Source organism: Doryrhamphus excisus, chromosome 3, assembly GCF_030265055.1.
Source record: "Doryrhamphus excisus isolate RoL2022-K1 chromosome 3, RoL_Dexc_1.0, whole genome shotgun sequence".
In the NCBI taxonomy this organism is placed as follows: domain Eukaryota; kingdom Metazoa; phylum Chordata; class Actinopteri; order Syngnathiformes; family Syngnathidae; genus Doryrhamphus; species Doryrhamphus excisus.
Window position 1 is genome coordinate 29,782,377 of NC_080468.1, and position 27,203 is coordinate 29,809,579.

Consider the following 27,203-nt stretch of genomic DNA (forward strand, 5'->3'; position numbering starts at 1 on the left):
AGTGGGTTAGTGGTCCATTTGGGTTTAATGTGTCACTGGGCCTGCTGCGAGTGGGCAAAGCGATTCGGTGGTTCACTGTGGGCGGAAAGAGACTCTATGGAGGTCACACATTACATCACCACAGGATGTTTGCTCGGTCGAGTCCACCAAGGGAAAGCAGTGGCCTGGAATCACAGTGCACTTCCTGTTGGTGACAAACATTGAGGCTCATTGAGTGTCAAAACAAATATATATACACACATACACAAATATATATATATATATACACACAAATATAAATGTACACAAATATATATAGAGACAAATAGACATATATATCCAAAAAAATATATATATGTGAAATGCACCGTGGAGTTTCGTTGTATGCAATACAATGACAATAAAGGCGATATATATATATATATATATATATATATATATATATATATATATATATATATATATATATATATATATATATATATATATATATCTGTCATTGAGCTATCTTTCTTTCATTAAAAACCATAAAAATTGGCTTATTTCAGACATCGTAGTTGTGAATAATGATTAATCACAATTAATTTTAAACATGCGATTAATCTGATACATGATAAGCAAATTATAAATAATGCAGTGCCATTTGTATTTTTCTGTATTTGGTCTTAATAATAATATCATTGATTACAACTGATAATAGCCTATTTTTGTCATTTATTATTGCGAGCACAAAAAAGACACTGCATTATATGTATAATAATACTAAGCAAATTATGAATAAGGCAGTGCATAATAACAAGCAAATTGTATGATTAAGAAGCTTGATCTGAGTTTGTTTATTTTTGTAATGTAATGTTATATCACATGTGGTAACATTTATGTAACCTCTTTTGCTTGAATGCCCCCACATGGCGAAGTTAGGTAACATTTATTTCAATTTTTTGTTAGTGTTTGGTCACGGCACGGTGACGCAGAAGGTGCCCCAAAATGGGCATCCTCATCTCCATAGAGCACTCAGATGAAACGCTATTTAAAGGTGCACGCCACCAGCTGATGGTGCAAACGCACGCACGCACACACACACACGCACACACTGATGAAGACGGACAGCAGTGCGGGCCAGGCGGGGCCCTTCGGCGGCAGGAGGCAGAGTCTGATCGAGGACGCCCGGCGGGAGCGCAGCAGCGTTTCGGCGGGCCTACCGGGGCCCTCCCGGCTTGTGGATGGAAACGTGTTTGAGGAAAAGGAGGGCAGAGTGACCCTCAACGTGCTGTTTTCCCTCAGCAACGAGAAGAATTCTGGATTCTTCAAAACAGGAAAAATATTTGAGGTAACGCGGGTGGGACGCGCCCAACACAAGAGCTGTATTTCGAGTTCTGATAAGTTCATTCATTCATATGCTCATAATTGTTCATTTGGACATGAAAATAGCTTCATGATGGAGTTCATTTGTGCTGAATATATACTTTTATATTTACCCTGACTATGATAAGAATAAATATTTGCACATTGCATATTGGACTCTTTTAACATTCTATGCCAGAATGTAACCCATCTGGTCTGCACGCTTTGAGAGCACTGGGAATGATGGTTGTGCACACATTAAAACACAGGTGTCAAAATCACGGCCCCAGGGCCCAGATTGAGTCAGTGTACACCTGAAAATTAAGTGTAGATATTTAAAAAATATGTATTTTTAATTGTTTTATATACTTATTAGATTAATCAAGTTAGTTAAATTAGTCAATCAATGAAAACATTTTATTGCAATCAATCACATTTTTGTCCATTGTTAACTTGTCTTTGCAAGCTCATTTTAAAGTTTTTATTACACCTGTAAACATTCATTCATTCATTCATTTTCTATCACTTATCCTCACAAGGGTTGCGGGGGTGCTGGAGCCTATCCCGGCCTATCCCATATGCCAGCCCACCTCCTCTGGTTTGTGTTGGTGTCAATTTTAGGGGAATCTCTCATTTAGTCTGCCTTGTTTAGCAAATATTCCCTCTGTCCATTTTCCATGCCGCGTATGTGTTTGTGTTACAAATTTCCCCACTGAGGGACGAATAAAGGCGTATCTTAATCTTATGCCCACTACGGTCGCGGGGTGTGCTGGAGCCTTTCGCAAATATTCATTCATTCATTTTCTACCGCTTATCCTCACGAGGTCGCGGGGGTGCTGGAGCCTATCCCAGCTGTCTTCGGGAGGCGGGGTACACCTTGGACTGGTGGCCAGCCAATCACAGGGCACATATAGACAAACAACCATTCACACCCACATTCATACCTATGGACAATTTGGAGTCGCCAATTAACCTAGAATGGTTTTGGAATGGGGGAGAAAAACGGAGTACTCGGAGAAAACCCACGCATGCACGGGGAGAACATGCAAACTCCACACAGAGATGGCCGAGGGTGGAATTGAACCCTGGTCTCCTAGCTGTGAGGCCTGCGCACTCGCCCGCCAAGTAGTTAGTGCCATGAGTTGTTTATTCAGTTTTTTATGAATTACCCTTGTTGTTTTTTTTATGTTTTAAATATATTTATTAGAGCTGCCAAACCATAAAAACATTTAATTGCGATTCATCACATTTTGTCACTCATAATTTCTCACCACAATCACCATAGACATTTATATCCATAATAAGTGTACCTTCAAGTTTTCATCTTAATGTTTTTAATACACCTATAAGATGAGATTGCATTTGTTGCACCTCGTAACCCCCATTTTAGCCGGCAGTAGGAACAAGCCAAAGAATATGACAATTTCAAAAATACCTGCAGTGCTCCGGCGGTTTCTCCAGCTGGGTCCAGCGGGTGGTGTTCATTGGTTGAGGTTGGGGCTTAGAGGCTAGGCTCGCCATTGTTTGTCTATTCCTGCTCTGTGTTTGTTCCTGCTTGTGGCTTGGCATCGGCTTGGCTGCGTTTGGGCTGAGGGTCAAACGTGGGCAGGTTAATCGTGCATCAAAAAAAATCTGTGGCGTTAAAGGTAACACGCATTTGCACGTTAAATTTCACAGCGCTAATATTGATGTTACATAGAAAATAATAAACACTTTCAAATATCCAAAAGACAATCTTTCATGCAAAAAGTGTATGTTCCCAAACTTTGTGCAGCACGCGAGTGGACTTTCTTTCTTAGGAATTATGCAATAGTAAATACAAACGCTAGTTAATCGTCAAAAGTGATTATACATACATATACATGCTTTCATATATACAAGCGGCAACCACAACTGCGATGTGGCCCATGGTGAAAACCAGTTTGATGCCCCTGCATTAGAAGAGCATCCCTGGAAACGTCAAGACCGATTTATTATGATTTTCAAGTGTGTGTGTTATGCACTTTTGCAGACATTTGAAGCCAAACTTCTGCACGTGGAAAGTCGACCGGGGAAGAAGTCGAAGAACATCACGTCAGACTTGGAGTTCTTCGTCAAGTGTGAAGTCCACAGCTCCGACTTGGATGTCTTCATCAACTCGCTGAAGAGAGTGGTTGACAACGTCAGGTCCCTCCCGGAGGAAAAAGGTAGGGTTCGAGGGTTGGTTACCGGGCACCAATTTGCATGTTTTTGTTGTAATGATTATGTTTATTCCAGAAGCCTAACAGGCTCTTTTTGTCTGGTCCACAGTCCCCTGGTTTCCTCGACAGATAAAAGAGCTGGACAGATGCAACTTGTTGATAACCAAATTTGATCCAGACATGGACAAGGACCATCCGGTGAGCGAATGTGTTTCCGTTAAAAAAGAAAAGAAGATGTCAACTTGACTTTCCTCACAGGGCTACGCTGACCCAGAATACAGGAAGAGACGCGCTTTCATTTCCGAGCTGGCCTTCAGATACAAACAGTGAGTCCAAACAAAACAACACGTCGTCCCTCGTTTACAGCGGTTAAGACACTACCAGGATAAGCCAATTTCCTCCATTTAGGATTCAGTGTTAACTCATTCAACACGACAGATGTATAGATAGAAAACCCCAACACCTGATCCCAACAACGTATTTATACGTATTTTACCTTTTTTTGCACGGGAGGCAAAAAGAGGTGATGACGCAACTCTCCACTCATGGATTTCACCTTAGAACAGTTTTGAGAAGCGCTCAGCAGAGATCATTGGAACGGAAAAAGCCTAGATGACAGGGAGGAGGAAGTGAGAGAGCGTGGTTGAGTGTAGTGTGCAAAAGGTTACGCATTGTAGGGACATTTTAACATTTAATTTTATGTTCATACATTTTTGTGTCGTTTACGTTGGTATAGTTGTTTAGCCATTTCAGCTGTCACAAAAGCAAAAAATATTTGTGTCAAAGTGAAAGTTATGCTTGAAATTGATCTTATCAGAAAATAAATAAAATACAATTATTAAAATATATATATTAAAATTATATAAAGAAAATATTATTATTATATAATATATATTAAAATAAAATAAAATAAAACAGTCAAGTGTAAAATTCATTAAAATGCTATTGCACGATGTTAAGGATTATTCCTTAAGGCATTGAGGGTAGTTACTGCGGTTGGGTAAAAACTGTTAAGTTAACTGTTAAGTCTGTCTAACAAGTACAACAAAATTGAAAAATTGCCCAACAGTCAGTACATCATTCATATATCAACTAGATTAAGAATAAATAATCCATCCATCCATCCATTTTCCTCCGCTTATCCGGGTCGCGGGGGCAGCAGTCTTAGTAGGGAAGCCCAGACTTCCCGATCCCCGGCCACCTCCTCCAGCTCCACCGGGAGGACACCAAGGCGTTCCCAGGCCAGCTGTGAGACATAGTCCCTCCAGCGTGTCCTAGGTCTGCCCCGGGGCCTTTTCCCGGCTGGGCATGCCCGGAACACCTCACCAGGGAGGCGTCCGGGAGGCATCCGGACTAGATGCCCGAGCCACCTCAACTGACTCCTCTCGATGTGAAGGAGAAGCGGCTCTACTCTGAGCTCCTCACCCTATCTCTTAGGGTGAGTCCAGCTACCCTACGGAGGAAACTCATTTCAGCCGCCTGTATCCGCGATCTCATTCTTTGACCCAAAGCTCATGACCATAGGTGAGGGTGGGAACATAGATCGACCGGTAAATTGAGAGCTTTGCCCTCCGGCTCAGCTCTCTTTTCACCACGACGGTCCAGTACAGCGACCGCATTACTGCCGAGGCTGCACCGATCCGTCTGTCGACCTCACGCTCCCACTTTCCCTCACTCGTGAACAAGACCCCAAGATACTTAAACTCCTCCACCTGGGGCAGGACCTCATTCACAACCCGGAGGGAGCACTCCACCCTTTTCCAACAGAGAACCATGGCCTCTGATTTGGAGGTACTGAGTCTCATGCCAAACCGTCCCAGTAAACGCTGAAGGTCGCAGCCCGAAGAAGCCATAAGAACCACATCATCTACAAATAGCAGAGATGAGATTCTAAGGCCCCTGAACTGGACTCCCTCAACGCCTTGGCTGCGCCTAGAAATTCTGTCCATGAAAATTGTGAACAGAATCGGTGATGCCACGAGGGACACGGTCGAATGCCTTTTCCAGATCCACAAAGCACATGTAGACTGGTTGGGCAAACTCCCATGCACCCTCAAGCACCCTGGTGAGGGTGTAGAGCTGGTCCAGTGTTCCACGACCAGGACGAAAACCGCATTGGACCTCTTGTATCAGAGGTTCGACCAACGGTCGTACCCTTCTCTCCAGCACCCTGGAATAGACTTTCCCAGGGAGGCTGAGGAGTGTGATCCCCCTGTAGTTGGAACACACCCTCCGGTCACCCTTCTTGAAAAGGGGGACCACCGCCCCGGTCTGCCAATCCAAAGGTACTGTTCCCGACTTCCACGCAATGTTGAAGAGACGTGTCAGCCAAGACAGTCCCTCAACATCCAGAGCCTTGAGGAATTCTGGGCGGAACTCGTCCACCCCCGGAGCTTTGCCACTGGGGAGCGTCTTAACCACCCCAGATACCTCAGCCACGGTGATGGCACTGTCCACGTATGTGTCCTCAGACTCTGCTTCCTCAATGGAAGGTATGTCAGTGGGATTGAGAAGGGCCTCAAAGTATTCCTTCCACCGTCCGACTACATCCCCAGTCGAGGTCAGCAGGCCCCCGTCTCCACTGTAAACTGTGTGGACTGGGCACTGCTTCCCTTTTCTGAGGCGCCGGATGGTTTGCCAGAACCTCTTCGAAGCTGACCGAAAGTCGTGCTCCATGGCCTCACCAAACTCCTCCCACACCCGAGTTTTTGCCTCGACAACCGCCGAAGCCGCGGACCGTTTGGCCTGACGGTACCTGTCAGCTGCTTCCGGAGTCCCACAAGCCATCAAAGCTCGATAGGACTCCTTCTTCAGCTTGACGGCAGCCCTGACCTCTGGTGTCCACCATCGGGTTCGGGGCCTGCCGCCACGACTGGCACCGACCACCTTGCGGCCACAGCTCCGGTCAGCTGCCTCAGCAATGGAGGCACGGAATATGGCCCATTCGGACTCAATATCCCGGTCCTCCCCCGGGATGCAGGTGAAGCTCTGCCGGAGGTGAGAGTTGAAGACTCGACGAACGGGAGACTCTGCCAGACGTTCCCAGCACACCCTCACTACTCGTTTGGGTCTACCAGGTCTGTCCAGCATCCTCCCCCGCCATCTAATCCAACTCATCACCAGGTGGTGATCAGTTGACAGCTCAGCCCCTCTCTTCACCCGTGTGTCCAGAACATGCGGACGCAGGTCTGATGATACGACTACAAAGTCGATCATAGACCTGCGGCCTAGGGTGTCCTGGTGCCAAGTGCACTTATGGACATCCCTATGTTCGAACATGGTGTTAGTTATGGACAAACTGTGGTTCGCACAGAAGTCCAATAACATCACACCGCACGGGTTCAGATCAGGGAGGCCGTTCCTCCCAATCACGCCCCTCCAGGTCACACTGTCATTGCCCACATGGGCGTTGAAGTCTCCCAGTAGAACGACGGAGTCACCAGCTGGGGTGCTCTCCAGCACCCCCCTGATGGACTCCAAGAAGGGCGGGTACTCCGAACTGCCATTTGGCGCGTACGCACAAATGACAGTCAGGACCCTTTCCCCAGCCCGAAGGCGTAGGGAAATGACCCTCTCATTCACCGGGGCTGACTCCAACACAGAGGCACCAAGCCGGGGGGCTATTAATAAGCCCACACCAGCTCGACGCCTCTCCCCTGCAGCAACTCCAGAGTAGAACAAGGTCCAGCCCCTCTCGAGGAGTTTGGTTCCGGAACCCAAACTGTGGGTCGAGGTGAGTCCGACTATGTCTAGTTGGAATATCTCAACCTCTCGCACAAGTTCAGGTTCCTTCCCCACCAGCGAAGTGACATTCCATGTCCCAAGAACCAGATTTGGCCGCCGAAGACCAGGTCGCCTACGCACCCGCCCTTGACTGCCACCCAACACACAATGCACCGGACCCGTATGCTTGCCCCCGTAGGTGGTGGGTCTACGGGGGGGAGATCCCGTGTGGCTTCTTCGGGCTGGGCCCGGCCGGGCTCCACGGGTGAAGGCCCGACCACCAGGCGCTCGCCCCGCGAGCCCCTCCCCCGGGCCTGGCTCCAGGGTGAGGCCCTGGTATCCCACATCCGGGCGAGGTACGGTTCCTCTTCTTGTTGTAATTCATATGGGTCTTCTGAATCACTCTTGGTCTGTCCCGTCACCTCGGACCTGTTTGCCTTGGGAGACCCTACCAGGGGCATATAGCCCCAGACAACATAGCTCCTCGGATCACTCGGGCACTCAAACCCCTCCACCACGATAAGGTGGTGATTCACGGAGAGGAAGAATAAATAATGATTTTTTTTTTAAAATAAAGTCATAATGAATAAATAAATGAAGAAAATAAAATAAGAACAGAATGTTTATGTGGTCAAAGAGCATCTTGAAAGATAAAGAGTTAATAAGTGGAATATTGTCATGAATCCTTTCTAAATGTAGTTTTTAACATTATTATCCCCCCCATTTCCCGTGTGTGTTAATTTTTCAAAATGTTCAGTGGTATAGAAGCGATAACAGTAACAGATACTGGCACGCAAGCCTACAGCGCCCTCTCGTGGCTGTCGCAGGACCAGCCAAACCATTAAAAAAAGTGCAATGTACAGTACTGAATACACGGTACACAACATACAGGTTGTTAGATAATAAAGGACGCCTGTGAGAGAAGGGAGGATAAGAAGATGTAGCAGGAGGGGATCAGTGTTGCCAACTTAGTGACTTTGTTGCTATATTTAACCAGCATTCACAGCTCCATAATTATCGGCCTGATATCAGCATAAAAATGCAGTTGATATACACGCTCAAAAGTTTAGGATAACTTGGACATTTTTTTGTCCAGTCTGAGATATGGCTTTTTTTTGGCAGTCCTGCCATGAAGTCCAGAATCCTGAAATCGCTGCTTCACTGTTGATACTGACACTGGTGTTTGACGGGTACTATTTAGTGCAGCTGCCAGGTGACCCCCTGTGAGGCGTCTTTGTCTTCTTGCACAGTTGTGCATCGTTTTTCTGTCCTTGTTAGACCCAGTTTGTGCTGCTCTCTGGAGGGAGTAGTTAACAGCATGGTAATAGATCTTTAGTTTTAGTTTAGTTTAGTTTTTTAGATGGGCTTTCTAATAATCCATTAGCCTTATAAAATGATGAACTTGGTTTAGCAGCCATACCAGGAGATTGATGCAGGACTGACAGTTGTTGATAGTAGGCCTCTATGCAAAAATGTAGATCCTACTTTGAAAATCATCTGATTCATTTTAATTGTTTATGAAATGGATAAAAATGTTTGTGAAATGGAAAAAAAGTGTTTGTGAAATGTATGTAAATGTGTTTTTCTTTGGAAGACAAAGAAATTTGCAAGTGATCCCAAACCTTTGAACGGTAGTGTATGTAGCAGATTTTTTTCCCGAGCTTATAAAATGGCATATGCAACACATACGAGTTCATTCCACCACATTACATATGTCATGTTACACATATCGGTATGGGAAATTGAGAGTTGGACAATATCAGCATCAGTTTTCGGCAAAAAAGCCAACATGGGACCTCCCTAATTATACATAATATTAAGGTCATGTGACACCTAGCATAATTATGTCAGTATGACATTTGTTCGTGCTTTTGGTTGCAGAGGTGACCCGCTGCCCGAGGTGGAGTACACTGCGGAAGAAACAGCCACATGGTGAGAAGATAGATGCTGACAAGTCATGAAAAGCATTTCTTCAAATATGTTGTTGCTGTTGGGGTTTTCAAAAGGAGGGAGGTGTACAAGAAGTTGCGCAGCGTTTACCCTAGTCTGGCCTGCCGGCAGTTCCTGGACGGGTTACAGCAGCTGGAGCGAGAGTGCGGCTACGGAGAGGAGCGCATCCCTCAGCTCAGAGATGTCTCCGCTTTCCTCAAAGGTGACACTGCTTCCTGCTATCCACCCTTAGAGAAGCACATATGCAACTTGGATACAGTGTTGATACAGACTCAAAATGGCATCACATACACGCTCCAAGAATGTCAAATATGATGGCCATTTTTGTAAAGAATAGAATAGTCCTTTATTGTCATTGTAACAAGTGCAACGAAATTGAAAAAGTGCCCAACAGTTAGTGCAGCATTCATATGTCAACTACATTAAGAATAAATAAATAAATCAATAAGATTAAATTAAAATAAAATGAAAACACTCAGTCAAGCATCAAATTCATTAAAATGATACTGCACAATGTTAAGGATTATTCCTTAAGGCATTGAGGGTAGTTACCGCGGTCGGGTAAAAACTGTTTTTAAGTCTGTTTGTTCTTGATTATATTAACTTGTAACGTTTACCTGACGGCAAAAGTTCAAACATGGAGTGACCAGGATGGGAAGAGTCTTTAACAATGCTCAGAGCTTTTTTTTTAGCACAGCGAGCACTGTGAAGGTCGTCCAGTGAGGGAAGGGGGCAACCAACTATCCTCTGCGCCGTGTTGATGTTGTCTGATAGCTATTGGATCGCACTCGGCATCAGTAAAAACCTTCATTTGGGTCGAGGATGGTCCCGAGTCTTGATGGACAGCCAATGGGAATCATCGCCGTTCAGAGAGAGAAAGCTGTTTTTGCCTTTGCCATCAGTAGATCATGCCGGTGTGAACACCTTACACTAAAGGGCTTTCATTACACATTTCTGACAAGATTTTGTCTTTTAAAGGCTGTGCTCTTCCACTGTTGATCAGCCACTATTTCCGCAACATGTAAATTCTTGCAACTTTTCAACTGAGCAGGAGTGTACAGTATGTGTACAGAGGTTGGACTCATTTTGAACATTCCTCAGCCAACACCATCAAGCACTGCGTAAGGACGGCCAGCTGCCGAGAGTTTATCCAAAAATGAGAACTGGATGTTGTTCAGGTTTTTAAACCAGCCTGTAACCTTGATGCTGTCCCTACAGGGTGATGGTCAAGTGGGATTCATCCCAAAAGATGCCGAGTTGTTGGTTGTTTGATTTGTCCGTCGGAACGAGCATGACCACGTTGTCCTTCTCAGAGAAAACAGGCTTCCAGCTGCGCCCTGTAGCCGGCTTGCTGTCCGCCAGAGACTTCCTGGCCAGTTTGGCCTTCCGAGTGTTTCAGTGCACGCAATACATCCGCCACTCGTCAGCGCCCATGCACTCACCTGAACCGTGAGTCCCATCATGTCGTCCTCTCCACGGAATTCAAACGTTTGCTACTTTCACAGATTTTCCACCTCCTTCCACAGAGACTGCTGTCATGAGCTGCTGGGACACATTCCGATGCTGGCCGACCAGGAGTTTGCCCAGTTTTCCCAGGTAGTCGCATGTGCTACACATCACAACGGCTTTGTTTGATGATAAATGACAAGAAATGTTACAACTACACCCTGTCCACACTAGATTTGTTTTTTGGTAAGCTAAAAAAAATGGCTGCATCCAGACGGTAAAAACTATGTAATACACAAGCCACACCTGTGTGTGGCGCTGTGAACAGACACACCAAACCAGACTTATTAATCAGGGGATTAACTTCTGCAAGTTATCATGGAGTACAAGACAACTAAATATTGGGAATGTCAAGTGGGTGAGTCATGTCCGTGGTAGTGGTGGGCAAAACTGTTTATTTCAGTGAACCGGACCTTTGACTTAAAAGATCCGTTCATTTCGTTCACTTGGTCGATAGCCTGTGATCTCCCCCTGTGCGCAGACCCGCTCAGCCGTGTCGAGTCAGTCCGTTCATTCATGTTCACGTTCGTTCTGACTCGACAGCGCAACAACACGTGATGACTAGTGGTGACTAGTCATGAACGAACGGGTCAAAAGAACTAGTTCTTTTTTGTGAACGGAATGAACGAGGTCACTGACAGTGTCGGTCAATCTCTCGTTTTCGGTCTTTCAGTCAGCTAACACCACCCACCCACAGAGAAAGCACGCAGATAGTCCAGCCCAGTGGCGTCATTAGGCCTATTTTAGGGGGCTTCATTTTAGGGGGGCTAATTTGATCTTTTTTATTGATTTTGTTTTTTTACAAAAAAAAAACTCCAACAAATTTCATATAATAGGGCAAAAGCAGGCTAATAAGCAAGCCAATAAGCAGGCTAATACTAGCCTACTACTACTACTAATAATAATAATCAGAAGAATAATGATGATAGTAATAATAATAGGCTAATTAATAATATAATAATGATTATTATATCATTGATCACTGTCCACTGGACAGAATGGTTGCAGAGCTTGAGCAGCGGTTTTGCAGTGTGGATTGTGTGTGTACATTTAATGGTGGCCTAAAACATTTGAGTATCTCTACTAAATCTGTTATATCCCGGTTCTTGTTCGTTATTTGTTTTTTTTTTTGATTTTTTGGAATGACTACTGCATTCATTCATATCCTGTGCATCTCCAGGGGGCTAAGCCCCCTCTGTCCTCAGAACCTAGTGACGTCCCTGGTCCCGCCCGGTGAAGCACCTGAGGCCTGAGGCCCCCTAAAATAGGCCTAATGACGCCACTGGGTGGGACTATCTGTGTGCTTGCCTGTCTTATCATATCGTCAGTCGCGCCTCGCTCTGTGGGTGGGTGCGGTTAGCTGACTGAAAGACCGAGAACGAGAGATTGACCGACACTGTCGGTGACCTCATTCATTCCGTTCACAATAAAGAAGTAGTTCTTTTGACCCGTTCGTTCATGACCGACACACCACTAGTCCATGGAAATATTCACGTTATGTTGGCTTGTCGATTTTCCACTCAGGAAGCCATTTTCAAACCGTTCGAGTGCCCCCAAACCACCAAACATATATGACAATATATTGCAATCTACTCATTTCATTTCTACTACGCTACTCTTGTGCACTGTGTGTGTATGCTAATGACCCCGCCTCCACCTAGTACCAAGACTGTAAGACTGACAAAAGGGCTCACTCTCTTCACGCCGTTGTTCTAAGGAACAACAGACAGGCATGCCCATGGCAATATGTTAAAGGCTGGCGAAACGATCAAACTCATTTTCATTTATTGTGTGATTAATTCATGAAGTTATTATCGTCCCAGGCATATTCTTCCTGAACGAGAAATCTTAGTTATGATCCAGTGAAACATAAAATTACATATTTAAGCAGGACTCCCCCGTGCCCCAAAGAAAAAGTCCTGAAGCAAAGATCGAACTAAAACAGTCCTCATACAACACTGACTTGAACAACACTACTAACCATCTGATCACCTCCAGGAGATTGGACTGGCCTCGCTCGGAGCCTCTCAAGAAGCCATTGAGAAATTATCCACGGTAGGTCTTCCCTATCCAAACAAGAGGTTTACTTTCGTAGAGAACTCTACGGCTTTAGCGTCATCTAGGAGCTAAAGACAATGTCTACATGTCAGTACAGCTATACTGGTTCACTGTGGAGTTTGGACTCTGCAGACAGAACGGAACCATGAAAGCTTACGGCGCCGGCCTCCTCTCATCTTACGGAGAGCTTCTGGTGAGTGATCCCCGTGGTCACGTATGGAGGATTTCATGGCATTCCGCTTAGCTTGTCATCCTGCTGTCTGTCTTCCAGTATGCCCTGTCCAATGAGCCAGACTATAAACCGTTCAACCCAGAGGAAACCGCCGTGCAGCCGTATCAGGATCAAACCTACCAGCCAGTTTATTTTGTCTCAGAAAGCTTTGAGGAGGCCAAAATGAAACTGAGGTATTGTCCTCTAAGGCAACACATCATCCGAGCCGTTGCATCTTTGTTTTCTTTGACAGGAAGTACTCGGCAGCTATCAAGAGGCCCTTTGCAGTGCTCTACGAGCCCATCACCTGCAGCGTCAACGTTCTGGATCAGCCCAGCAAGATTCAAAGCGTACTATGCAGGATGCAAGAGGACCTGAAGTCGCTGCAGGGTGCCTTGGAGAAGCTCAGCTCCTCCTGAGGCCAGCAAGACAAAAGACTGGACAGGAATTACACAAATAAAACAATTTGCTCTCCAGTTGCTTCACTTCCTCATCTCTGTCGGTGTATTGTCAAGATGAAAGATTTATTCTGGTGACGTCATGTCTTTAACATGAGCCTATTGTGAATGATTTCGGTATCAAGTTCCCTCGGTCAAAGCTGGATCCAGCTATGAGGCTGAGCACACCCGGGCAGGTCATCGGGACCTGACAGTCGACCAGCGCCATCCGCATGGCTGCTCTCAGAGCTTTCTTTCAAATCTTCCAAGAGACGACAGATTTGGGGCTGCTGAGGTTTTGACAGAGGGCCGAGGTTCTGATCGCCACTGGCGACACGGCACAATGGAGGCACGCTTATCGATGCTCCGCAACACTCATCATCTTCACTATCAACAGTGTCAAGTCTTCGGAGTGGCCGCCTTGCACTCTCACTTCCAATAAATCCAACTGTACAGTAAATTAAATCCTGCTCTGGCCTTTGTGGGAAGCCTTGGGTTGGGGAAGAAGAAAACAATAGTGTGGGAAGTAAGAAGAGAGTGCAGAGACATTCACTCCCTCCTCGCATCAGACACCACATCCAGAAACGTCAAATCCACAAACCCCAGAGAAACCGTGTCCGGGATCCGGATCTGCCCAGTGCCAAGTAGCAGCAGGTTGCCTCTGCAAGAACAAGGGCATCCAGTGAGATTCTTTCATGCTGCAGGCTGTATCATCCTGACTTAAGTGTTTTCATGGACATCCCAACCCAACATTAGTCCGCTCGCCTTCTTTGAGCACATAGCATAGCGTAGCGGAGGTCATCGGGTTCCTCTAGGCCTGCGAGGTCAGCACCAAGTTCATGAATTGATTTGAACTCCTTTTGAGGCTTAATAGTTAACAAATCCTCTTCAGACGAGTTCACTGAGAGGACATGCAACAGCTTGTGTGCATTTGCTGCAGAGATGGACAGACTGACTGCTGGTCTAGGTGTGTTCTATCATCCAAACACGAACCTTTGGTTGTCCGCTGTAGCAGCTACATGTCATACGTCATCTTCGCTCCACATAGGCTGGATCAGGGGTATGCAAAGGGTGGACCGGGGGCCATTCATGGCACGTGGCACAACTAGAAGAATAGAATTTAACAAGAAAAAGTCAAAATATTAAGAGATAAAAGGTAAACTCTAACAAGAAATAGTTGTAGTTTTATGAGGATAACATAAGAATATGAGGAAAAATAACATTAAAGAAAAAATATATTTAAAAAAAGTCAGAATATTATCAGGAACAAACAAGATATAATTAAAAAAATAATAATTTTGGAAAAATGTGGTTGTTTCAATAAAGTAAAAAAATATTGGGAATAAAGTCATAGTAGGATAAAGTCATAATAGTTTTAAAAAAATGATCACAAAAATCAAATAAAATGTCCAAATGAGCTCTTCTGTGATTGTATGAGAATAAACCAGAGGAAAAGGATGTATTCCAACAAGAAGAAAGTTGCACTTTAATATTCTGAGTGAAAGTGTCATTTTAGTAGCGCAGAGTTGAAATATTATATATATTTTTTTTCAAGTTGTAATATTATGAGAAATCAAACTAAATAAATATCTTATATCAACATTAGAAAAATAAAGTCGGTTACACTTTAAGTACACAAAATTCCATGACGAAATGAGGCACAAGCCCACCTAACCACTACACATTCGTCCCTCAGTAACTACTCTAAATGTATGTGCCTTAGTCATTAGTCCTCAATAACTACTGTATTTTTGTGTATCTTATTGTAAAGTGAGAACATAGTTTTTAAAAAATATGGGAATAAAGTCATAATATTACAAGCAGAAAGTCTAAATATTTGGAAAAAAAGATCTCTATAAGGTCAAAGTGTCTTTCATCCTTTAAGGTTGAATGTGAGGTTGCGGTATCAAGGTCACAAAAAGGCTCTTACTTCATGTTGTTCCACTCCTCCGCCTTCGGATGGCGCCCTCGGGTCACTGAGTCCTGCAAGGCCAGTCCAACCCAAGCCTCATATTTCAGGGGGAAAAGTGTACACTTTGGAAAACATTCAGAGTGTGCACAGACCATTATGGTTTCTCTGGGTTGTGTGCAGCTGCTCCAGCACCACTTGCCCCCAAAAGCACAGCAAACACTGAGCGGCGACCACATTGGACTCGCTCAAACGAAACCATCGAACAAGGAGAGTGGTAGCATGTTATGCTTTGTGGACGGCGGTTTAACCTGGGCCGGCCAAGAAACATACAAGCTTGACGTACTGGTTTTGAAAGACCGAAGGTCTTTAAAGGCCTCGCTTTGTTCCTTTTACACGTTGTTTGACAGAAGAGTAAGATGATTCCTTGGGAGGCAATGAACACAGACTTGATGGAGGTCCTGCGTAGCTCTACCAGGTTTGCTGTTTCACGGTCGGCTGGCCTATAAAACATATTGAAAAATAAGTTATACAGTACGTAGTGTTGTGGTTGCTAGGCATCAGTAACCTTATGAGACATGACGTTAGATGATTACCTTTAACGTTGCATGGAGACAAAGCAGAACCAAGTTCTCCTCTGTGGAAGTGTGGAAGTGGTAAGTTTGAAACACTTTGTTTATATAAAAATAAAATGGAGTCTAACTAGTTAGCGACGACCATTTCTTACAGTACGTCCCTCCAGTTGCAGTAGCCTGCACAATGTGATGTAAACAAAGAATAATAGGAGTGTAAATGTGACTATTGGGGTGTTACTCCATGTTCACAGGGCTCTAATAATGTTAAAACTAGAAATACTCCAATCGATATGCCACCGATCAGTATTGTCCAACTTCCATGAAAAATCCCACTATGCCTTTCAACAGCGATCACCGGAGACAATCCATGCAATCCACGCCTCCACTTGGGGCAGGATCTTGTCTCCGACCTGGAGACCATGGACTCAGACTTGGAGGTGCTGATTCTCATCCCGGCCGCGACCCAAGATCACAGCTTGATGAAGTCAGCAGGACCCCATCATCTGTAAAAAGCAGAGCCACCAAACCGAAGCCCCTCGACACCCTGGCTGTTCCTAGAACTTCAGCCCATAAAAGTCATGAACAAAATCGGTGACAAACGGGACCAACTTATTGTTGGCAATACCAAACTCTGACCGGTCATACAGCCCGAGTGAGGTCGTCTGGTACCCCATATTCCCTAAGTACTCCCCACAGCATTCAAGGACCCTGTCTAGAGCGTAGAGCTGGTCCACACTTATTTCAGTGAGTAGCAAGTTAAGAAGCTTTAACGTGGCATGAGAAGAAACACGTGATGAGATCATCATGATGATAATCAGTCGAACTGCAGCTAACTTTTTATGAAAATCAAATCAAATCAAATTTATCCAAATCTGTTCCACGCAAAACACCACCACCGCCACCTTCACCACCACCACCAATGCTGCTTGAGGCTATTCGTTCCAGGGAATGCTTCTGCTAGATTTAACAGACTTGCTCTCAGTCTTTGGCTGCCGGTGCTCCATTCTGAGAACACAAATTACAAAGACAGCTTTCCCGAAAAGAGATGTAACTTTCCCCAGAAGTCATATTTTGTGTTTTTGGCACCTTGTAGATTGCTCCATGTGTCATTGATTCCAGTGATAACATAAATTACACAGGGGCATCAAGGTAAAATAACACACCATTCCCATTAATGCCCCCCGCTGAGCATCCTACAAATAGGCAGCGCATTCTCAGAAACTTAGTTTCAGGAGCTGTCATGAGTGGAGAGAACGCTGAAGGACGGCAAGATGGATGGCAATGTGGACTACTGGAGGGTTGGCACAGGTGCCTCCCCCCACTTTGAACTGCTGCGCCCTTGGCGAGTGTCAACAGTGAATCCTCCAAACGGTGGAGCATGAGTTATGTCCAGATAACCGCACAAGTGCGCCTCAGCAGGATGATATTCCGAGGAAGGGCCAAACATATTGTCATGAGTTACAACATGGGAGGGATGGAAAAATAAGTGCGGCACATGCAGATATAGGACGTTTTAGGAAGGCTGCGCACCCAGGGGAGAGATCCACAATGTGCCTTGTCGAGCAATAAAGCCTCTGTAACGTGACGTGCAAGGATATTTTGTTGTCTGAAGCGTCGGTTGAAGAGCTTTGGCGAAGAAGCTGCCACATCAGTATTCGCAAAAGAAAAATGAGGTGAGGCTGACACGCAAGTCAGGAAAAATGGGTGGGGGGGCGGGGGGGGCAACATGTTCACAGAATTCCCCGCGCACGCTGCATATACTAATAATAACACACATTTTATTGAATGGCTTAGAAGAAGAGCACCGCAAAGAACACATGCCACGTGTGGTTACATCTCAGTCATCCAGAAGCAAAGCTTTCTATCGCCGCCGATCACGCACAGGGGGAGCGTGCGGTGCCAGCTGAGGCCTGAGCCCACCGTGGACGAGCCGATCGTCACAGGCTGCGAGCACATCCAGCGAGCACATCCAGCGAGATTGGCGGGGGAGGAAACAAAACAAAAAAAAAGCCATGAGTCCAGAGAAGGCTAAAATCACAAACAACTTCAACCTGGCTTCTTACAGACCTGTGGGTGGCCAAGATGGTGGATGAGCAACTGACTGTTCACCTTCCCAGGACATCCGGTAGTGGCAAAAAGATTTTCATTGGCTCGAGACCACCTGAGGGGGGAAAAAACATACTTTCGTCACAACAAGATCAACTAATTCCACAGCAATGCCTGCAAAGGTAACCAGCATATTTACCTGTGAATATTTCACATATGAAGAGTATCTTGAGAGCGCAGAGGTCCAAAACAACCAAAAATCCATCCAAAACTGATCTTTGGCATGCAAATGCGCAACTCAAACTCCACACGAGTAAGCAGGTTGCATTCAAAGACCACCCTCCGATGCTGACAAACTGCGAGTACAGTCGTCCCTTGCTACCTCGCCATCGCCGTTTTTGGTAATGGTAATGGTTTTATTTCATTTGAACATGCATCAGATTACAATTGAGTGCATCACATGATCAGTTCACAGTTCCACATGTCCATGAAGCCGGGGCCGGGAAGTCTGGGCTTCCCTACTGAGACTGCTGCCCCCACGACCCGGACCCGGATAAGCGGAGGAAAATGGATGGATGGATTTTTATTTATTTATTGTATTTTTTTGTACGAGGTGATATGACCATCCAATGACATAATGTGTACCATAGTGCGTGTCAATATAGTGATATATATAGCACATCATGACTGGTTCAAGACTCTTTATCCTTGTATTTAGCAAACATCAACTGCTTGTATTGTTTCTTGAATTGGCTCATAGTTGTACATTGTTTGATTTCCTTACTCAATCCATTCCATAGTTTGATTCCACATACTGAAATGCTACGGCTTTTTAACGTAGTCCTAGCATATAAGTGTTTCAAATCTAGTTCTTCCTTTTTTTAAAAAAGAATTAATTAAGTAAAATACAAATATGAGGCAGAAGAAGCACTGTAACTGTGATTGTAGTACTGTCCATTCGCCATTAGGTGTCAGTACTTGTTCGAGGAGAAAGGCACCAGATGTGACTGACAGGAACAGGCACAATACCAACATAATAATTACATGGGCTACTGTTTGGGCCATAACCCATGACAAGCTAAAACTCAAAGCTGAACCTCTGACATCACTTCCTGTCCTCTAGACATCTGTCCACCCGCCACTAAAGTCCCCTGGGAAACTACAATACAAATACAAAGGTAAACGGTGACGATGTGGGTGTTATTTCATGTCTTGAGGGCTCTAATAATGTTAAAAACTATACATGATCATAAACAGGTTTTCTATGCCATAAATAGGAAAATATTCCAGCATCACTCATCACGGTTAACTGGTGCCAGACTCGAATAAGTGAATTTGCAAAGCGTGCTTGAATATTTCGTATTATAATTAATTATTCAATATTTGCTAAAAGGGGCTGCACGGCGGACGACTGGTTAGCGCGCCGGCCACACAGCTAGGAGACACGAGTTAAATTCCACCCTCGGCTATCTCTGTGTGGAGTTTGCATGTTCGCGCACCCGCGCACGTGTGGGTGTCAAACCAAAAGCCTCCCTCACAGTGGTGGTTAATCATGATTAATTAAGTGGAAAGCTGATTAATTTGACTACAATTTGTAATCACTTGACAGCCCTAATTTAAATCTATCCATACATGCAAAACTGTATAGGTAATTGTGTCCTGTCATTTTATCTTTTGGATCATTTATCTTCTGTTCATAAAATACAGTAAGAGTGGGCATATTGGGTAGTTAATCATGATTAATTAAGTGGAAGAAAGCAGACTCCGCCTACTTTGCTCCCCTGGACCAGGCATAATCAGCTGTGCAAACATCATAACAATTGAGCCCTGAGGGAAGCGTCATTTTTAACAGCCTTACTTATGCTAGAGGTGATGCTTTTTGGTACGTTAAGCACAGACGTCTCCCAGGATGTGTTGGTTGAGTGAAAAGCAGGTGGAGCGCGTATGTAAATTGTAACATTGGCAAGCTGCTGATTGAAGTCGTGTATACCTGCCAACTATTTTATGAGCGGATAAAAAGCTTTGCCACGCTTATACCTTCAGGAAAATGTTTCTTACTTGAACTGCTGTGCTTTATCTCTGTGGGCAGGCCTTTTCTCTTGCGGGTAGCTGCAAAGAGTGAAAACACGACTCAGGTTAGTCGGAATTTTTGACCGCAGCGGCACGGACCAAGCTGGGCGGCACCTGGAGCGCGTGATGTCCCAGATGAGCCAGTCGTTGCACGCCACAGCGCCCACTTTGATGGTGTTGGTGAGGCACCAGTCAGCAGAGGTGAGCGCTGACTGGCCAGAGTCCAGGGACAGGATGGCCTGCTGGGTCACCAGGTCGTAGAAGCGAATGGTTCCTTTCTTCTCTGCCACCATCAACTGAGGAGAAAAGTCCTACAATGAAGGTGCCGGTTATCCTACTTGCACTTTCTTTTTTGAATGGTGTGCCTGCCTTTAACACATCCTCTGGGTGCCAGCACACGCTAATGCCAGGGGAGCGAAGTCGGAACGTGGTCGTCTCCCTTCCATCCAGGTCCCACACCCTGGAGAAACACAAATGTTAAATATTATCAATCTATGCTTGCACTCCTTGTTGTCTGAGTCAAATCTGAGTCTAAAAAGCAGAAGAAATGCATTCTCTCCTCCAAAATCAAGCATTCTGAACATGGGCGCTTCCATTTTATGCTGCTGGTGACACGTGGATGCAGAGAAAGTGATCAGGAGCCTCGGTATCCGCATGATGGCTTTACTGCGGGACAACTCCATTTTACAGTAGGAAAAAGACAATCACTGTTATGGAAAGCTGGCTTTGCTTCCTGTGTTGACTTTTTTTTGACCAGACTCCCCAACAAAATGCAACACGAGCATGTGGAGACCAGGAACATAAACGCGTGTAAAGTGAACGGGTGCAGGTTCCTCAAATGTTGCATGACAGTTTCACAAGCATCATGTGCTTATTTTTATTGCATTTGACTTGACTCGTTGTTATGCTCCGAGCCTCAGTACTGTCATCTGTCGCCACTTTACGACTTTACATCACTTTTCAAAAATACGTTACAGGGGACCTATTATGCTTTTTTCAGACCTACAAATGTAGTTATAGTGTTGTATTCTGGAGTTAAACCATGCCAAAGTTTCAGATAATTAGGTTTGCACATTTGGAAGTGAGCCCTGAAAGAAGTTTGGAATGGCTCAAAATACTCAGTTTCAGAAGGTGTGGCAAAACTGCCCCTTTGTGATGTCACAGAGGGGCAGACTTCCTTATGTGGGCATGGCTGTAAGCCAGCGGAGCTCTCCACCCTCACCCAAGCTCTGCTTCCTCCACCCTTTCCCAAACTCTGCTCCTGTGTTTACTTGCTAGCAATGGCTGTACGGGAGTTCAGTTTCCAATACAGGAAGTGAGGTTTGCATGTCAATCCCTGCTTTTGCTAAGAGGGGGAAATCGGGAGCCTCCTTATGTTGCTTTGATAGCGGGAGCAGAGAAGGAAATATCATCCTGGCGTGACGCTTCCCTGTCAATAGTGCAAACGCTTCGCTGTGGGCGCCCCTGCTGCCATTCATCTTGCGCGGAGAGTCAAAGAGTCTGAAGGACTCCACTTGAATGGTCAAATGTCATTTGAGGCGGATGTCCGAGCCGGTGCAGTCGATTCAATAACTCAAGGAGACATGTTATAGCAAAAGCAGCTGGGAACGTGCACATGGATGTAATGAAGGACTTGGACGGAGGCAGCTGTGGTTCCTGAGACCTGGGATCTATGGTTAACCGCCTTCCAATGATCCCTCCATGGGAAGAAAAGGTGGCGATGAGGGCACGGGGGCTGCGAAGGGTACAAGAACTGCAAGGGAAGGGAAGGGACAGAGGCCTCACTTTACACTCAACCCTTTCCCGCTTGCAGCCTCCATTGTGGAATAAAAGAATATTCCCAGCACCCCCACACGCACCACAGCAGCAAAACAATGACTACCTTATTTTTTCAGAGTGCTCGCCAAGACCAGCTCAGTTGCACGCTACTCCACGGACGCCAAATTGCGGTGGACCGCGCTAGGCTCCCCGAGAAAAAAACAATTGCCTTGCCGAACAACGTACCAAAAGAGACATATGACACTGCTGACCTGCTGGCCGCTGCATTGTTCAGGAAGCTCAAAAGGACATCTGAGGTCATATCTACTATAGGGGAGAGAGAAGCACTATCTGGCAAAAATGCATGCTCACAGACAACCACAATGTATCAAACCGCAGTTATGGTAATGGAATTAGTTACCATTTCAAACGCTACAAAGCCGCTACCGGCATGTGATGTTCACGAGCACGTTGAATCTTTTCAACAACCCCATCATGAATGTACCTGTTATTCTATGCACACAGCATGATATAAAACCATAAAACGCCGGTTGGACATTTCTGGAGGTGTTTTAATAGCAAGCTCTGTAGACCAAATAGGTGTGCCCCATTACGTGCATTAATTCTCTTCCTGGTTTTAACTGTTTTTATATCTTTAGAATGCACAGAGAAGAGAAAGACGTGTTTTCATGTCCCACATAAAGACTGTGGACGATGGTCAAGATTTCCCAAAAGTACAGTTTTTCTTTAAAAGCGTGCTTTTCAGGATGGAAGCACGGGCATGGCGTCAACGTGAAGAGCATTCAAGCACTACAACAAAACTAAATGCCAATTTGTTGACAAATTTAAAGCTTGAAACTGTAGCCAATTAACTGTATTTGTTTTTAAGGTAATTTGCATGAAGCAGCAGGTGCGTACGAGCCATTAATGAACCCGGTTGACCCGACAAGCCCTTCTGAGATAGTAGTTTGCACTTTTGCTCTACAGGTGACGCAAGTGAAGGTGTTTGGGCTACGAGTGTAAACCTGCCCCAAGGACAAGGGAGTCGTCGGCGTCGGGTTGCGTGTTTTGGCGGCCGGTGAGTTCCCACAACTGCAGGGGACAGTGATGACAAAGCTAAGCAAACTTATAGTAGAGGCGGCGGCGCCAAAGAAAACAGAGTGATGGAGAGTTCATGAGCCTTTACATGAGAGCGTACACTACCCCCCCCCCCCCCCCCCCACACACACACTTTTTTCTCCACCGCTTCTTCCTCTCGCGCGCACATTTGTGTGGGCTGACTGGAAGCTCCTCTCCCGTTAACTTGATCTATCCTTTGTTCCGCCTCGTCTTCCTCCGGCGCTCCGTATTTTCTCAACATGACGGCGTTTCAATCTTTCAGCAGATGGAGCGCACTGCTGTTTTCTCTGGCCGCTCACAGGAGCGAGGAGAGCCCGATGTGCCGGACCAGGGCCCTAAATGAGACCACGCAAGCGCTGATAAAAAAGCAGCAAAATATGAGATCATGGACTAACAAAAACACAATACAGACTTCATTAGAGAGAATATGCTAGCTGCTAAATCCTCAGTTGCTACTTCTGCAATGACAGTGAATGGAAACATGAACCAAAACAAGCCTGCTGAGGGGCCCTCTCCAGGGGCGTGTCCCAGAGGTGAACCTTGCTGCTCCTTGCGCACTTTTTCCAAACTATCATGAATTGAAAGGGAACGTTCAGGGCGGGGGGTGGTGGTCTTTGTTATGAGACGCGAAAACATTCTGCAGCTAATTGGATATCCATATTTAAGCAATTAGCCCAACAGCTCGGCGCTTACGCACAGTCGCAGCAGAGCGTGTTGTGCTAAGCATCATGTTTCACTGTGGAAACACGGCTGGGACTTTCTGAACCGGTAACAGAGAACAGAACTCCAAACCAGAAGCCGGCACTGTGCACACATGTGCGTAACACACGTATTCTACATGGAAATAATAAAAAAAAATGTTAAAGCGATGTGGACCTGCAAGTGTGATCATCGCTGACTGAAGCAATTTGCTTCCCTTCCGTGGGCTCAAACACCAAATGGTTAATGAAGCTGCTGTGCCCCCCCATCACCTGGGAAACAAGAAAACTAAATGTTACTAAGGCACTTGAAAACACAACACAGGGTTTCCCATACATTCACTTGTTGGCGGTGACCAGTCATTCCCACATTGACAGTAGTTTCATTTTTTGACAATTTTGACATTGAAAATGATTGGGTAGGTTATTTGGCTCTTTTGTTAGCAACGGGTAAATATTTCATTCCCAAAACTGTGTTGTGTTGGGAATGAAATATTTAAATATAGTGTTGAAATCTATTCTCTGCCCGAGGATCAATCCGGCAGCCATTAGGAGAGGAGATGGCCACTCCTGAGCCATGCCATGAAACTATTCCATTCCTAACGTTCCCTCTGCTTTGAACATGGCATGTTGAAGGATTGTTGAGAGCATGGGAAAAACATTCCATTCCTAATAGGAGGCTATTTGAACATTTGTTTCAAGAACCACTTTTGGCCGCCGAAGTTCACGTTGCACTTTTCTTGTGACACCCCACAAATACGTAAATAACTGGCCTGTGGAAAACACTGCAACAATACTGCAACAATACTGTACAGCACCGAATATTTTATGGTGAGGTAATTGTAGCAACAGATGCTACACTACCTTGACCTCATGGCGATCCTGAAGATTCGACGTCAACAGGCGCAGGGTTCTGTCGGCTGCGGCCGTGCAAAATCTGCAAAGACAGGCGAGGGAAGGTGTGAAAACAAAGAAAGAACAAGAAAAATAGGGCAGCAGGCATGTCACTCTAAACTCAGTGTGCGAAGAAAGCGTCAGTGCGTGTGGCAGAAAATTGGACTGCGGTCAGCAGAACCCGGCCTGGTAGATTCTAATTGCACACTAATGTAAACACATAGAAAAACATGAACTCCTGCTCGGGCTCGAGGACTTCCCTCTAATCAGGCGCTGCGTATTATTCGCACAATTACACTGACTCACTCGTGACTAGGAAAACACACACGCATCACCAGAATACACAGACAGCAGCTCACACGTTTGCAGCGGAGCAATCTGGCACGATGTCACCGCAAACTACAGCCGGAGAAGATTAGGTGATATTAGCACGGACCCTCCAATCCTCCACAGTGAAGAATGGAGCACATTATGCGCATTATTAAGAGCAGCGTCAAAGCAAAGTGATTAATGTCAAACAATCGTCCATGCTCAAATTAGGGTTGCTTTTACAGGGAGAGCACCACTCAGCAGTGACACGCATCAGTCTGGGACTAAGGAGGAGGAAGCGAACCATTGAGTTTAAAATCAAATCAAACACATTTGCCATTTAGCATTATTACGCCTTTCCAAAGTTTTGGTAAAGACAGAACTACTGGACCGTGTGCATATTCTTCATGAAAACAAATGAGTCATGTGTCTTCCCTCTGTGTGTTTTCAGCCATGTTTAATGTTCAAACTGCTGTGCTGGACAGCGGCTCGCTCTCTACTCAATCACCCTCCCACTCCCACCCTCATCTCTCACACTCTCCGTGGGCCAGCACCTGATGTTTCCTGGAAGCGCAACTTACGTGCGCACCGCAAACAGAGATGGAACCCGAGTGCTGGGTCATCAGCGCAATAACATGTGTGCACGTCACAGCTCTTGGCGGCAGGAGTCTGCGGTGTGGAGCGCAACAGGCCAGGGGCTGTTGCTTTGCCTTTCTCCTTCAATTACACAATCACGCCTCGACACCTCTGATACAGAACACGGGACCCTCTGAACCATCTCTACAATTAGGATAGGGAAAGTGGTGCTTTCTAACAATCTAGTTAGGCTTGCTCCCCTTCTGAAAGGGACTTGGCAGCTGCAGTGACAGCAAGCGAGACACAGCTGCTGCTTGTCCTGGACGGAATCAAGAATTCATAATTATCCTGCAGATGAGAATGTTTGCAAAGAGTGAAGTCTGGCACCGTGTTTGAGCGCTTACATAACAAGAATGACATGAAAGGGAAGGCAAGGCACACGAATGGCATCAATCTCCGCTCCTGTCTCGGCCAGAAGCTTTCTTAAAGTGGATTAAGCATTCAGAAGTCTGAGAAGTCGCACCTGATAATCGGAATCCTGTCCAGATGGGACTCGGGGCTCCAGGCGAGAGCATCCACGCGCAATTCGTGTTGAAACACACGGAGAACGTTGAATTCGACTCCTTCTACGTCCATATCCTCCTCCTGCGGTCACAGAAATGTATCGTGTACAAGGAGAAGGATGGCAAATGAGGCATGCCTCACCTGGAAGACGCAGGTGCCCACCACCACATAACGGTTCCCACTGTAGGCCAGGAGAGAAGCAGGCGTCCCCGAAGCGAAGGGACTGAACTCCACCACGTGGACGTAGCTGTCACAGGGCACTGTGTAGCTCGGACTTCGGCTGGCGTCGTCCGGCATGCCGAGTGTCCTGGTGCCGCCCATCTGAAATCACTGTCTGTGATACACATTTTCCAAAAACTATATGTATGTGCATCACAGTTGGGCAACAATCAAATACAACACAATATGCATCCACCCCATATTTTATCCTCACTAGGATCGCAGATATGCTGGAGCCTCTCTCAGCTCTCTTTGGGCGAGAACAACACTGTCCATCCATCCACTTTCTGTACCGCTTATCCTCACGAGGTTCGCGGGTATGCTGGAGCCTATCCCAGCTGTCTTCGGGCGAGAACAACAAATCCACAGAATTAAAATCAGTACAGGTTCACACTGCTTGCTACACTCACCAGTCGCTTTATGAGGAATATTCCATAAGTAAATCACACCCTATAGAGGAGCTGTGCTTTTACAAGGACTGCTTCACTCAATTGTTGTCATGCTGTGCGGCTAAAATCTGTGCACAAATGATTAGAAACAGCTCTCGGTACAATGCATCCATCACAACCACAAACCAAACCTACAAATGATGCTGAAATGACATCTGTAGTTGCCAACAGAAGTTTTGCAAACATGCTATGACAGTCAACACAGTAGCCAACGTAAGTACAATGTAGCTAGCTAGCATTCCACAGCAGCGAGTCACCTCTCAAGCCATCGTTTTACTGGTTCTCAGAGCTAAATAGTCACTCTTGAGTTACCTTTTAGCCTTTATATAAGAATAGAGATTGAAGATAACGCATCACCTCGGTGTTGAAGAGTCCGCCGAGTCAAAAGTAGCGCGCTTTGGGCATATAGTCGACCTTTTTCCGGGTTCGGCTCGGAAAGTACCAATGCGGGTGAATTTTGGGGGGAGCAAGTTAGTGACGACTCGGATTAAAACATTTTTTAGTTGTAATATGTGATTACATTAAATTTAGTGTGTTTTTTTTAAACCGATAATGTCTTATTATGTCCGTGTCAGTCCAGCTTTTTAAAATAATAAAACCGACTTCAGTCTTCTACAAGTTGATTGGCT

General features: G+C 45.6%; 2 protein-coding genes across 13 annotated transcripts; one reads left to right on the plus strand and one right to left on the minus strand.

The window, feature by feature from the left end:
• The first annotated feature begins 1,072 nt into the window (after positions 1-1,072).
• Positions 1,073-13,381, plus strand: th2 (tyrosine hydroxylase 2). The gene is made up of 12 exons (XM_058065814.1): positions 1,073-1,309; positions 3,335-3,509; positions 3,613-3,701; positions 3,762-3,829; positions 9,108-9,158; positions 9,233-9,378; positions 10,490-10,625; positions 10,703-10,772; positions 12,681-12,737; positions 12,838-12,933; positions 13,012-13,145; positions 13,205-13,381. The coding sequence occupies exons 1-12, from the start codon at positions 1,076-1,078 to the stop codon at positions 13,368-13,370; spliced, it is 1,422 nt and encodes a 473-aa protein (XP_057921797.1). The 5' UTR covers positions 1,073-1,075; the 3' UTR covers positions 13,371-13,381.
• A 4,267-nt stretch (positions 13,382-17,648) lies between these two features.
• nup37 (nucleoporin 37) lies at positions 17,649-27,151 on the minus strand. Of its 12 annotated transcripts, none has more exons than XM_058065833.1 (12): positions 26,932-27,150; positions 26,536-26,642; positions 26,340-26,467; positions 26,048-26,227; positions 25,866-25,987; positions 24,428-24,500; positions 23,742-23,836; positions 20,358-20,448; positions 20,103-20,284; positions 19,977-20,027; positions 17,940-18,033; positions 17,649-17,816 (listed from the first exon to the last, which is right to left on the minus strand). In XM_058065833.1, the coding sequence occupies exons 3-12, from the start codon at positions 26,403-26,405 to the stop codon at positions 17,703-17,705; spliced, it is 1,068 nt and encodes a 355-aa protein (XP_057921816.1). In that variant the 5' UTR covers positions 26,406-26,467; positions 26,536-26,642; positions 26,932-27,150; the 3' UTR covers positions 17,649-17,702. The 12 variants fall into 12 exon arrangements, with proteins under 12 accessions (XP_057921816.1, XP_057921823.1, XP_057921818.1 ...); XM_058065840.1 differs by having other exon boundaries at positions 26,048-26,240; XM_058065846.1 differs by having other exon boundaries at positions 17,673-17,816; positions 17,940-18,048; positions 19,975-20,027; positions 26,932-27,151.
• Positions 27,152-27,203: the final 52 nt, after the last annotated feature.